General features: G+C 42.7%; 1 protein-coding gene across 1 annotated transcript in view; it reads left to right on the top strand.

The window, feature by feature from the left end:
* The window catches only part of LOC120910393 (alpha-2-macroglobulin-like protein 1), a 182,277-nt gene that overhangs the window by 120,149 nt on the left and 47,393 nt on the right, over window positions 1–14,735 (top strand). Inside the window, exons 26-28 of the mRNA XM_040322150.1 lie at window positions 3,368–3,449; window positions 8,901–9,057; window positions 12,695–12,769. Coding sequence (XP_040178084.1) covers window positions 3,368–3,449; window positions 8,901–9,057; window positions 12,695–12,769 — 314 coding nt within the window. The remainder of the gene's footprint in view (window positions 1–3,367; window positions 3,450–8,900; window positions 9,058–12,694; window positions 12,770–14,735) is intronic.

Raw genomic sequence — 14,735 nt, 5'->3', positions numbered from 1 at the left:
TTAATCGTGGATCTTGGAGGCTGATAATAATGGCAGAGTCTTTTTTGGAAATGAGCACTAAGGGCAGCTCTTCTCAGTAGTGAAGTCAGCTCAGGAATCAGATATCAACATAGAAAAAAGACAGAAAAGCACCTCTGAGTACAATGTTTAATATATAGTACAGCAAGGATATCCAACACTTACATGTGAGTAAGTACAGATGTGCTCGTAGGAGATCAGCATCTCATGGTGTAGTCCCAGTGTCTAAAGTGTGTCTAGAGCCGTCTCAAGTCCGGGCTTTGAAAGTGGCAAGGAGACAGAAGGGAAGCCGGCTGTTTCCTTCGGTAGAAATGGTAACAATCTGCTCGTAGAACAGCGTGTGACGTCAGTGAGATTAGGGGGAATACAACGCGTTTCAGAGCATGCGCGAGTCCCGTATGGAGCATGCGCGCTCCTTACTCAAGTGTAAAGGGAAAAGGACAGGACAGGATTCTAATGCTCTGCCCGGAAACAAATGTCAGCTGGCCAAATGCTTGATGAAAGTAACGAGCAGCAATTAACAACGTGTGGGAAACAATAAAATAATGTAATATAATGATGCAATAAAGCAATAAGAATAAAATAGATTATTGTTTAGACAACATTAGTATACATTTACAATTGATTAAAGGATTATTATCTGTATGTTTTATGTTAATATATGTATGCGTGTATACAGGCACACAGTGATTTCTAAAAAAAAGACATTAAATTAATGAATTAAATAATTTAAGATAAATTTAAAATGATAAATTAGGTAATAAATGTATTGGGTCATGATAGTTACTGAGTAGATAAGACGCAGTAGCTCGCATGCAAGGGTATGTACAATGAATTTGATGATCAAAATACAAGGCGATGATTAATATGGTAGATCATTGCAAAGTAACCAACAGAGTATGAGAAGAATTATTGTTTTATATATTAATTATTTTTATTGGGTAGAAAGTTAATTTAGTTAATTGATTCATTATTTGGATATGGTAGGAAATTAAGCAGGATATGTGGAATACAGTGTATAATAATATAGTATTGTATGACCCGTTCTCATTTAGTAAAATAAAAACACAATTCATGGTGGTGACACAATAGCAGCAATGGTGATCAGCAAGAGACAATTAAAAATTATTAATTATTAAAAATTGATTAAGAATTCAAAAATCTAAAATTAAAAAACAAAAATGAATTAACATAATTAAATGATGGTGTTTACTTCCAGTTCCTCGTTTAGTCCAATTTTCACTGGCGTATCTAAAGTATATATCCAGAACGTTTCACGTTCACATAGTCTGGAGAAATGTTTGGCTTCGGACAGACTTCTGGGTATGGCTTCTATAACCCATATCCATAAGCCCATTGTGGACTGGCTATGATGCTCCTGAAAGTGACGTGACACACTGTGTTCGTCGCCGCCCACTTCCACAAAGCGACGATGTTTGCCGAAGCGCTGTCTCAAATATACCCAAAGGATAGTTCTGTAGATTGACGCAAATCTGCACAAGAGATAACGACTACCGTATTTATCGGCGTATACCGCGCACTTTTTTGCCCTGAAAATCAGGGCAAAATCGTGGGTGCGCGGTATACGCCGATACCCGATTTCCCACGCCGAGTTTTGAATACTGCGCCGACATATACCGAGCGCAGTACACTCGGGTATAGTCGGGCAGTCTCGGCTCCTTCCGCACTCACGTCCTGGACGTACAGGACGTCAGTGCGGGTAGCCGAGCATTGCCGACAATACACGAGTGTACTGCGCTCTGTATATGTCGGCGCAGTATTCAAACTCGGCGCGGGAAACGAGCGGGGAGGACGCGAGGACGCCGCAGAAGGACGCCGGACCCGCCGAAGAGGACACCCGACCCGCCGAAGAGGACACCCGACCCGAAGAAGAGGACACCCGACCCGCCGAAGACGGACGCCGGACCCGCCGAAGAGGACACCCAAAGCCACAGAAGGACGCCGGACCCGACGAGGCCGCCGATGGACGCCGCGCAAGACACCAAAACTGTAAGTACAAAAAAAAAAAAAAAAAAACTTTTTTTCCACAGGATTCAGGGCAACTTTAGGGGTACGCGGTATACCGCGATAAATACGGTACATCTCTCTCAAAGCATACACAGCATACAAAAATTCCTTAAAAAAGGATATCCAGAAAAACTAGTAGATCAATAATTAATACTTTTTAATGCTATCTTGCTGATCACCATTGCTGCTATTGTGTCACCACCAAGAATTGTGTTTTTTTTTTTTTTTTGTTTACTAAATGAGAACGGCTCATACCACACTATATCATTTTATTACACATATCCTGCTTAATTCATTTCCTACCATATCCAAATAATTAATCAATTAACTAATTCATTTTCTACTTAATTAGTATAATTAATATATATAACAATAATTCTTCTCATACTCTGTTGGTTACTGTGCCATGATCTACCATATTAAATCATCTCCTTGTATATTGATCATCAAATTCATCGTACATACCCTTGCATGCAAGCTACTATCAAATTGACTTGCGTCTTATCTACTCAGGAACTATCATGACCCAATACATTTATTACCCAATTTATCATTCAAAATGTATCTTAAATGATTTAATTAATTTAATATCTTTTTCTAGCAATCACTGTGTGCCTGTATACACGCACATATATATTAACATAAAACATACACATAATAATCCTTTCATCAATTGCAAATGTATACTAATGTTGTCTAAACAATAATCTATTTTATTCTTATTGCTTTATTGCATTATTGTATTACATTATTTTATTTCCCACACGTTATTAATTGCTGCTCATTACTTTCATCAAGCATTTGGCCAGCTGACATTTCTTTCCAGACTGAGCATTAAAATTCCGCCCTCTCTTTTCCCCTGTACACTTGAAAAAGGAGCGCGCATGCTCCATACGGGACTCGCGCATGCTCTGAAACACGTTTTGTCCCCCCTGATCTCGATGACGTCACACGCTGTTCTACGAGCAGACTGTTACCATTTCCACCGAAGAAAACAGCCGGCTTCCCCTCTGGCTCCTTGCAGCTTTCATAGCCCAGACTTGGGACGGCTCTAGACACGCTTTTGACTCTGGGACCACACCATGAGATGCTGTACTCCTACGAGCACATCTGTACTTACTCACATGTAAGTGTTGGATATCCGTGCTGTACTATATATTAAACATTGTACTAAGATGCGCTTTTCTGTCTTTTTTCTATGGTAATATATCTGGGCAGTTTGCTCTGCATGGGATAACAGTATGATGTATAAAGTGTTTCCTTCAGCAGTTCTACATTACAATGTTTTTTATTTAACCTGACATGTCCTCTTTATCACCAGGATATCAGAGAGAGCTGAACTACAAACACTGGGACGGATCATTCAGCGCCTTTGGAAATAATGATGGTGAAGGCAGCACATGGTGAGGTTAATACAAATTCTAGATCCACTCTCCATGTGAATATTATCTATATTTCTATACAGGATTTATATAGCAACAATTTGCACAGTACTTCACAAAATGAAGAGAGAACGTACACTAACAATACAAATCAATGCTAGAGGGATCAGTTGGCCCTACTTGTTAGAGCTTACAATGCAGTGTATAATGATATAGTGTGGTATGACCCGTTCTCATTTAGTGAATTGAAAACACAATAGAAGCAATGGTGATCAGCAAGAGACAATTAAAAATGATTAATTATTAAAAATTGATTAAGAATTAAAAAATCAAAAATTAAAAAACAAAAATTAACAGAATTATATGATGGTATTTACTTTCAGTTCCTCGTTTAGTCCAACTGGCACAGGAGTATCTAAAGTATATACCCAGAACGTTTCACGTTCACATAGTCTGGAGAAATGTTCGGCTTCGGACAGACTTCTGGGTATGGCTTCTATAACCCATACCCATAAGCCCGTTGTGGACTGGCTATGATGCTCCAGAAAGTGACGTGGCACACTGTGTTCATCGCAGCCCACTTCCACAAAGCGATAATGTTTTCCAGAGCGCTGCTTCAAATATACCCAAAGGACAGTTCTGTAGATTGAGGCAAAACTGCACAAGAGATAACGATAAGATAAACATTAAGATAACATTGAATCATGGCACTAGCTGCACAGAGTTTCCATGTTCTATGTACACAAAAGGCCTATTTCTCGCCAATATTGTTCACAAATCTGTCTCAGCCCAGGTTCACACTGGGCTGCGGGAGTGAAGCTGTGCGAGTTCAGCTGAACTTGCACGATTTCACTCCCGCTTGTCAGTCCTGATTTCGGACGCGATTTCAGAGACATCTGTGCAGTACAGGAACTACTTTTTGAAATCGGTGCAGCTCCGCACCGATTAGGACGGTGCCATTGCCGACAATTGCCGGCAAATGCCTCCGATTTGAGATGCGATTTAACATGTAAAATCGCATCTCAAATCGTACCAATGTGAACCAGGGCTAAATCTGTGTTAGTGAGCACTTCACATGTGTGGCATATCAAAATGCTGATTAGACAGCATGATTATTGTACAGGTGTACCTTAGGCTGGCCACAATAAAAGGCCACTCTTAAATGTGCAGTTTTATTACACAGCACAATGCCACATATGTTGCAAGTTTTGAGGGAGCGTGCAATTGGAATGCTGACTACAGGAATGTTCACCAGAGCTGTTTCCCTTGAATTGAATGTTCATTTCTCTACCATAAGCGGTCTCCAAAGGTGTTTCAGAGAATTTGGCAGTACATCCAAGCGGCCTCACAACCACAGACCATGTGTAACCACTAGGGAGGAGCTTCGAGTTTGAGTCGAACTCATGTTCGACTCGAACAATTTGGGGTGTTTGCGGCAAATTCGCAGAACACCCTGGAAAAGTCTATGGGAGAAATCTAAAGTGCTAATTTTTTAAGGCTTATATGCAATTTATTGTCATAAAAAGTGTTTGGGGACCTGGGTCCTGCCCCAGGGGACATGTATCAATACAAAAAAAGTTTAAAAAAAGGCAGTTTTTTCGGGAGCAGTGATTTTTAATGATGCTTAAAGTGAAACAATAAAAGTGAAATATTCCTTTAAATTTCGTACCTGGGGGGTATGTTAAGTATGCCTGTAAAGCAGCGCTTGTTTCCCGTGCTTAGAACTGTCCCTGCACAAAGTGTAATTTCTGAAGGATAAAAAGTCATTTAAAATCACTGCTCCCGAAAAAACTGCAGTTTTTAAAACTTTTTTTTGCATTGATACATGTCCCCAGGAGCAGGAGCCGGGTCCCCAAACACTTTTTAGGACAATAACTTGCATATTAGCCTTTAAAATGAGCACTTTACATTTCAAACGTTCGAGTCCCATAGACTTGAATTGGGTTCTAAAGTTCACACAAACTTTTGGTTCTGGTGCGACCAAACGGGGGGGGGGGGGGTATTCGGCTCATCCCTAGTAATCACACCAGTCCAGGACCTCCACATCCAGAATCTTCATCTCCAAGATCGTCTGAGACCAGCCACCGGACAGCTGCTGCAACAATCGGTTTGCATAACCAAAGAATTTCTGTACAATCTGTCAGAAGTCGTCTCAGGGAAGCTCATCTGCATGTTTGTCCTCATCGGGGTCTCTGCCTGACTGCCGTTCACCATTGTAACCACCTTAAGTGGGAAAATGCTCACATTCGATGGCGTCTGCCACTTTGGAGAGGTGTTCTCTTCACGGATGAATCCCGGTTTTCACTGTACAGGGCAGATGGCAGACAGCATGTATGGTGTTGTGTGGGTGAGTGGTTTGCTGATGTCAACCCTGTGGATCGAGTGGCCCATGGTGGCGGGCGGGTTATGGTATGGACAGGCGTATGCTATTGACAACGAACACAGGTGCATTTTATTGATGCCATTTTGAATGCACAGAGATACCGTGACGAGATACTGAGGCCCATTGTTGTGGCGTTCATCCATAACCATCACCTCATGTTGCAGCATGATAATGCATGGCCCCATGTTGCAAGGATCTGTACACAATTCCTGGAAGCTGAAAACATCAAAGTTCTTGCATGGCCAGCATACTCACTGGACATGTCACCCATTGAACATGTTTGGGATGCTCTGGATCGGCATATACGATCATTCCAGTTCCTGCCACCATCCAGAAACTTTGCACAGCCATTGAAGAGGAATGGGCCAACATTTCACAGGCCACACTCAACAACCTGATCAACTCTATGGGAAGGAGATGTGCTGCACTGTGGGAGGCAAATGGTGGTCACAACAGATACTGACTTGTTTTCGGAGCCAAAGGACCCCCTAATACAGTAAAACTGCACATTTTAGAGTTGCCTTTTATTGTGGCCAGCCTAAGGCACACCTGTGCAATAATCATGCTGTCTAATCAGTATATTTTTGATATGCCACACCTGTGAGGTGGATGAATTATCTTGGCAAAGGAGGAGTGCTCACTAACACAGATTTAAACAGATTTGTGAACAATATTGAGAGAAATAGGCCTTTTTATGTACATAGAGAAAGTCGTAGATCTTTAAATTCAGCTCATGATAAATAGGGGCAAACACAAAAGTGCTGCGTTTAGAATTTTGATCGGTGCTAGGGGTTAGATTTTTCTATAGAGCAGGAATATTTAGGCAGGCCTGGCTGGTGGCTAGGTCTGTTTGTTTTGATTCTGGGCTGGGGAGTGGCTCAGGACAGGGCTGATTGACTCACAGGTAGCATCACTGAGACCTCCTTCTTGTTTCCAGAAGATTCTGAAAAGAGGAGGAGAGGTGGAGCCGCCTGGGGTATGCTAATGAGCCTTGACCAATCCCCAACTTGGATTGGCAGGGGGCAGGCCACCACAAATACCCAGGGTCAGCCCACCTGGGGGGGAGTTGTCAGGTAAAAGAGCTGGAGTGAGAAAGTGTGGAGGCTGTCGGGGGCCCACAGGGAGCTCCCCAGTCTGGGGGAGGGTAACCTTTGGCCTGGGCTCGGGTGCAGCCAGGAGGAGAAGAGATCCTGGAAGAGAGGCACATGAGAGAGCTGAGAGAGGACAGTGGGAGAGAATACTGCTAAGAGACTCCAGAGAGGACAACTAGTCACAGCCAGGAGAGCTGGTGAGTGAAGCACAGTCGGGAGGACTGGGGAGGCAAGCCCGAGAGAACTGGCAGTTGCAGTTTGAGATGGGTGCAGAACCAGAAGAGTGGACTGTGGGAAAATCAGTGAAAAGAGGCAAATGTAGCCATGAGGGCTGGCAGGGCCTGAAGAGGGTTTACTGGGATCAGTAGCCGAGTTGAGGAAAGTTAGCACCGGAACTATTTCTACATTATAGGGGTTTGGGGTTCCTTCCCGCATAAGGCAATTCACTGAGGCCTGGCTAAGTTGGCGTCATGTGGTGCCAGCTGTTCTGGGAATCTGCATGAGTACCGGTCTGCAGCAAGTGACGTGCTGGAGGGGTAAGGTAAAGGGGTCTTAAGCAAGAGTTGTGCTGGGGAAAAGACTGGAGTGTACATACAGGAGTCTAAATAGAAGTCCAAAGCAAGTTACACTGAATCTTTCTGGGCATCCCATAATTTCCCATACAAGTTAAATCCCCTCAATAAAAAACAAAACAAAAAAAAAAAGCTTATGGACTGTTCTATGTCTCTGAGTGCATGAGAGATGAATGCCGGGCTGGGCAGGGCGACAGGTGAACCACAATGTAGAAGCAAACCCTATGGGGGCTTGGCAACATGTTCAGTGGATTTAAAAAGTATGTTAAAATGTCAGGTTTCTGTGATGCAAAACAAATTAGACAAAGATAAATAATTTTAGAACTTTTTCCACCTTTATTGTGACCCACAAACTGTACAACTTAATTGAAAAACAGACTGAAATATTGAAGGGTGGGGGGAGTAAAAATAAAAAAATAAAATAATGTGGTTGCATAAGTGTAGAAACCCTCCTAAACCTGGGGATATAGATGTGTTCAGAATTAAGCAATCACATTCAAACTCATGTTAAATGGAGTCAGTACACACCTGCCGTCATTTAAAGTGTCTCTGAATAACCCTAAATAAGGTCCAGCTGTTCTAGTAGGTCTTTCCTGACATTTTCTTAGTCACATCCTACAGCAAAAGCCATCATCCAGAGAGAGCTTCCAAAGCATCAAAGGGATCTCATTGTTAAAAGGTATAAGTCAGGAAAAGGGCACAAAAAATGTCCAAGGCATTAGATATACAAGTGTAGACAGTCATTATCAAGTGGAGAAAATATGGCACAACAGTGACATTACCAAGAACTGAACATCCCTCAAAAATTATTCAGCCTGCTGGGTTAAACGGAAAAAAAACAAAAAACGGATAGTTTTTTAAAATGATCGTGTGTGGGCTTCACATCGTTTTTCGGCTTCTGAAAATGTAGTTTTTCGGGTTGTAAAAAATGATCGTGTGTGGGCTAAAACAACGTTTTAAACCCGCGCATGCCCAGAAGCAAGTTATGAGACGGGAGCGCTCGTTCTTGTAAAACTACCATTCATAATGGAGTAAGCACATTCATTACGCTGTAACAGACAAAAAAGCACAAATCGTCTTTTACTAACAAGGAATCAGCTAAAAGCAGCCCAAGGCGAATAGAACTTCCCCTTCAGAGTGCCGTTGTACGTGTTGTACGTCACCGTGCTTTGTTCATCATTTTTCAAAAACAATGGTGTGTGGGCAACATCGTTTTTAATGATGAAGTTGAAAAAACGTAGTTTTTTGGACATGCTGGTTAACATCCCGAAAAACGACTGTGTGTACGCGGCATTAGAGTCCCTGAGGAACCCACCAGAGCTGATTCAGCCCAGTGGTTTGGAATGCATTGACCTGTATTCAGCTTGTACTGTACATACTGTGTAATAAGCTCCCTTTATGACCCTTGGAACTTGTGTTTCTTCAGGCTTACAGCATTCGTGATTAAGTGTTTCTATCAGGCTAAAGAGTACATATTCATCGATGACCTGATTCTCATTCAGGCCGTGTCATGGCTGAATAATGAGCAGAGACCAGATGGATGTTTTAACAACAGGGGCAGGCTGATTCACACTCCCATGAAGGTAATGCAGGAAAACTGTGGTTGACGGAGTTTAGACTTAGATTGTTTTTTTTTTACTAACTAGTAAGCAAATTGAATATTTATTTTGGTATTGTATTCTGTGAATTGCCCTGCCCATGTGGTCCATGCTATCCCTAGTAACATTGATTTGAACGAGTGCCATTTTTATGTGCTTGTCGGATTTGATATAGCTATGCTGGACTATTTCAACTGCCTCTGTGCAATGCTGGCTTCTGTAGTGTCCCTGTTCCAACTTAAAAAAATGCTCAAAAGTACTGAGTATTTCAAATGCTAACTTGCAGCGTTTTTACTTTTCATAAATTATTTTCCATTCACTTGTAATGTGCCTTGAAATTGTTAGTCCACTGTTACAGAAAAAATGAAAGGGTGAAATAACACCCTTCATTCAGCCCCCCCCCCCCCACCACAGTTTCACCGTCCACGCAGTCTGGTGCAGTGGTCCAGGGGTTTGAAAACCACACCGTTCTTCCTCTTTATTCCCTAGGGACATAGGGACACCGGGACACACCAGAGTGGTTTAGATTGGTCAACACCAGCATGTGAACTGATCTGATCCATCCCAGCGCTTCCATCACTTCCCTTAGTAGACTTGGAATCGCATACATCTGCAAATGCCTCTAGATTAAAGGGGTTGTAATGCCTCAGCGTTTTTTACCTTAAACGATTCCCGACCAGCTCACGCAGATATACTGAGGCAGAATGGCTCCCTTGGGCGAAATCCCGTACGGGTACGTCCTTCTCTTTTTCGACCACCAGAGGGCACGCGCATGCCACTGGAGGCACCGGCCATGCACGAGTGCCAGTGTGCTGTCAGGGAAGAGGAAACATATTTGTTCCTACTAAGTAGGAAAAACTATGGGCCAGATTCATGGTAACTCATTTACGTTACACCGCCGCAACTTTTCAGCGCAAGTGCCTGATTCACCAAGCACTTGCGTGTAAACTTACGGCGGTGTAACGTAAAGCCGTCCGGCGCAAGCCCGCCTAATTCAAATGGGGTGTGTACCATTTAAATTAGGCGCGCTCCCGCGCCGAACGTTCTGCGCAGATTGCGACGGGAAAAACCTACTAGCGACGACGTAAGAGAATGCGACGAACGCGCGTACCTTCGTGGATCGCCGTAAACAGCTAATTTGCATACCCGACACTGGAAAACGACACAAACTCCACCCAGCGGCCGCTGGAGAATTACACCTACGCCTGTCGGATCTATGTCAAAAGCCGTCGTATCTTGGTTTGAGGATTCCAAATCAAGATACGACACGACAAATTTGAAAATACGCCGCCGTATCAGTAGATACGCCGGCGTATTTCTGCTGTGAATCTGGCCCTATGTTTCGCCTCTCCTAGTCACTCACATCCCCATACAGTTAGAACACACTGAGGGAACACACAGTTAACCCCTTGATCGCCCCCTCGTGTTATCCCCTTCCCTGCCAGTGACATTTACACAGTAATCAGTGCATTTTTATGGTACCGATCACTGTATAATCAATAAAAAGTGTCAAAAGTGTCCCATCCGTCCATCGCAATGTCACAGTACCGCTAAAAATCGCAGATCACCGCCATTACTAATAAAAACAAAATAATAATAAAAATGACATAAATCTTTTCCATAGTTTGTAGATGCTATAATAATCCATATACGCTTATTTACTTATTTTTTCTACCAAAAATGTGTAGAAGAATATATATTGGCCTAAACTGATGTAGAAATTCGTTTTTTTTTTTTTTTTAATTATTTGGGATATTTATTATAGTAAAAAGTATTGTTATTTTTTTCAAAATGTACGCCCTTTTTTTGTTTATAGCGCTCGCTAAAAATTTAAAACCACAGAGGTGATTAAATGCCACCAAAAGAAAGCTCTGTTTGTGAGAAAAAAAAGGACGCAAATTTAATTTGGATACAGCATTGCATGACTGTGCAATTGTCAAGCGATGCAGTGCCAAATTGTAAAAAGTGCTCTGGTCAGAAGGGGGGTAAAATCTTCCGGGGCTGAAGCGGTTAATGCATTCTATGCAGTAAGGTGAAAAACCTTCTTTACTGCAGCAGCCCCTCCCCCGAGCCCCCCTTATACCTACCTGAATCCTGTAATTCCCATGATGGGAATGAGCACACCAGCTCCAGACGTTGTCTCGTGTCCTGATTAGATAGATTGATAGCAGCACAGCCATTGGCCCCTGCTGCTGTCAATCAAATACAATGACGTGGGCGCCGGGGGGCGGAGCCGAGTCCTGCTGTCTGTGTCAACAGACGTAGCAGGACACGGAAGGGCACCCGCATGGGTGTCCCGTAGGAGAGCTCTTCTCTGATAGGACACTTTAGAAGAAAAGGAGCCAGGAGCACCGTGGAGGGATCCCAGAAGAGGAGGATTAGGGCTACTCTGTGCATAACCAACTGCACAGCAGAGGTAAGTGTGAAAGAAAAAACCTGAGCCTTTACAACCCCTTTAATTATTATGCATTCAGTCTGACAGGTGGTGCGGAGGTGATACAGCAGTGAACAGGCAATACCAGTATGTATGTACTGGCTATCATTAGGTTAGGATGATTAAATAGAACCTGTGCCCCCTTATATCGGGTGACTCTATCAGAGCCCCCCCCCCCCCCCCCATCATAAGGTGTTCTAATCAGAGTTAACATCTAGGTAGAACAGGTAGAACAGACTTAATGAGTTAAGGAGCTCTGTCGCTACAGAATGAGGTATGCATAGTTACCACCGGATATTAGGAATACAAGACCAACAACAATAGCAACCATATTTTCGTTGTCATGCTATTTACATTATGTCGTATATGATATATTTGAACCGGACACATTTCTTTGTACTTATGTTTATTGCAGCGGCTGCATCCGCAATTATGCTTTCGGATTTTATGTCTTTTATATCCAAAATAAAAACTTCTTAATAAAAAAATACAAATAAAAATATGGGTCCCCTTTTACACCAGGTGTCCCCATCAAAATGTCCCCTTACATCAACAGTCCCCATCTGAGAGCCCCCATGAGAGTGATCCCTTACATCAACTGTCTCCATCAGAGTGCCCCAATCAGAGTGTGCCTCTCAGAGTTCTACCTTAAATCACTTGTCCCCCTCAGGGTGCCACTTACATCACTTGTGCCCCTCAGAGTTCTATCTTACATCAATTGCCCCTTACATAAACAGCTCCCATCAGTGTGTCCCTTACATAATTTACCCTCATCAGAGTGCCCCCTTACATCAATTATGCCTATCAAAGACCCGACTTACATCATTTGTCCCCATTAGACTGGCTCCTGGATCAGTATAAATATTCTCAGAGACTTGGGGGGTGCAGACCAACCCAGAAACCCCCTAGATCTGGGCCTGCACTGAATAACTAACAGGGTTACATAGTTAATCAGGTTGAAAAAAGACACAAGTCCATGTAATAAATAGAAAACCTTCATATACAGATTCCTATAACGCCTGGTCCAAGTTGCGCCAGTGGAGGGAAATTTATTAATTCCTGATCCCCCAGAATTAATTTGGGTAATCCCTGGTGTTATTACCTATATGTTAATATCCGGTTATATTTTGTACATTTTGGACTGTATCAATACTTGTATATTTAACTATGGCAATGCTATGTTCTCAGGGTGGAGTGAATGATGACCTGTCACTCTGTGCTTTCATCACATCTGCGCTACTAGAACTTGGAACTCCCAAAAATGTAAGTATCTTGAAACATACAGTAGAAAAGATGTGAAAGCTAATGTCTTTGATTTAATCTGTTCAAAAACTGACCAAGAGGAACCTTTTTTTGCCTAATACTGTCCATTTCGGTTCAGCAGAGTTGGTATCATCTGCTTGATGAGGTCTATAGCACACTGTGTGTCCAGTTTTTGGGGCAAATGCATAAACTGAACTTGTGCTGTACTCATAAAGGACAAAGCAACATGTCAAATTACTTGCCTCCCTGCCCTGCTCCACTATAACACCCATATGATTTGGACAATCCATTCCAAAACTATGGCTATTAATATGGAGACCCCTACCTCACTTTGTTGGTATAGCAGCCTCCACTCTTCTGAGCAGGATTTGTAAGAGCACCTGGCTCGCATTTAGCATTCTAATTCATCCCAAATGTGTTCAGTAGGGTTGAGTCAGGGCTCTATACTGGCCACCTAAGTTTCACCACACCAAACTGGTCAGACCATGTCTTTATGGAGCTAGCTTTGTTTACAGTGGCACAGCTGGAACAGAAAAGGATCTTCCCCAAATTGTTGCCACAAGGTTGGAAGAACACAATTATCTACATTGTCTTTGTATGCTGTAGTATTAACAGTACCCTTTAATGGAAACACCCAAATTCAATTCTTCAAATGTGGGATCCACATTATTTTGGCCATATAGTGTATGTGACGGGACGCCTGACACCCAGCTTGGGTGCTTCCACCAAACAGTGCCTCCTGCTCTCCAAACCCTCCCAGCAGACCGAGAGCTAATACCAGCCCTTTTACCCCAAGCATCGTACACAGACACTATGTTGAGGTAAAACCAAAGGAATGACTGTTTATTGAACAGAAATACATGTTTTTATATACTTCAAAGGTAGGTCACCACATGAACAATATAAACAAATATTACCCAAAACATCACACAATGGTTAGATAACGAAGTAAAGTTGACAAAAGTCATGGAGGACCCAATAGTTAGCCAAATTAGCCAACAGACAGAAACAATAGGTGAGTCAATTAACTCAATTAACAATGGGAATTCACACCTAAGAGGCTCACAAAGGGAGAGACACATTTAACAATAAACACATACCAAACAGTGATCCCACTCCACCTCAGACTGGCTGGCACCAGGCTACAACAGTCTGAGACAAACTCATACAATGTTCCAGCAGTCGGAAAAGATGTAATTAATTTATCTTCATAGATTTCTTGAGGGAGATTGTTGAAAAATATTTCTGTGCAGAGGCTTTTCCAACTCAGTCTACAGGAAGGACACCATATTCCCTCTGACCATTAACCTATACAAGATTAATATTACACCTTTCCATCCAGTCCAGAAGGGAAGCTTTATTGTCCTTATTCAGAGAGTCAATCCAAGCCTCACTCTCACTGTTCATCACGTTGTTGTCCATCATTAGAGAATTATTTTCTGTCTCCATGGGATCAGAAGCTGAATTGAGCTCTTTTTCATGCTCTGACCTGAAGAAACAGACAAAATCCCCAGTCTCCTCCATGGCCATAATCAGTTGGTAGGAGGCAAGCCCCTAGTCCCCTCCAAAAGCCCCTGTCCCACTTGGGTCCTTTACAGTGTACTTGGCTTCCATTTTTGCCTGAGTTAGAGGAACATATCTTTTGTTGCCTTCAAGATGATCTTCACAGAGCTTACACAGGGCTGATTCCTCCCCATTCCACTCAGATGCCCCCCAGATTGTATTTTTTGCCTTTTTTCTGACCTTTTTCAGATGTTTTTAGACCGGTTATGTGACATACAGGATCCCCTATGCTTCTTCTCCAGCACTGGGAGATCAATGACGCAAAGAGCATTGCTGATATGATGACATCAGCGCCATTCTCAGCACCATTAAGCTCTGATCACAGGTCACTGTGATAAGAGTTCCCAGGGAATGGGTCCATGACACCCTGCAGTAACAGCAAGTAGATTGAATGAAGTTGGGT

This window comes from Rana temporaria, chromosome 8 (genome assembly GCF_905171775.1).
Source record: "Rana temporaria chromosome 8, aRanTem1.1, whole genome shotgun sequence".
In the NCBI taxonomy this organism is placed as follows: domain Eukaryota; kingdom Metazoa; phylum Chordata; class Amphibia; order Anura; family Ranidae; genus Rana; species Rana temporaria.
The sequence above is the reverse complement of the archived record's forward strand: the minus strand, read 5'-3'. Positions and strand labels throughout refer to the sequence as shown.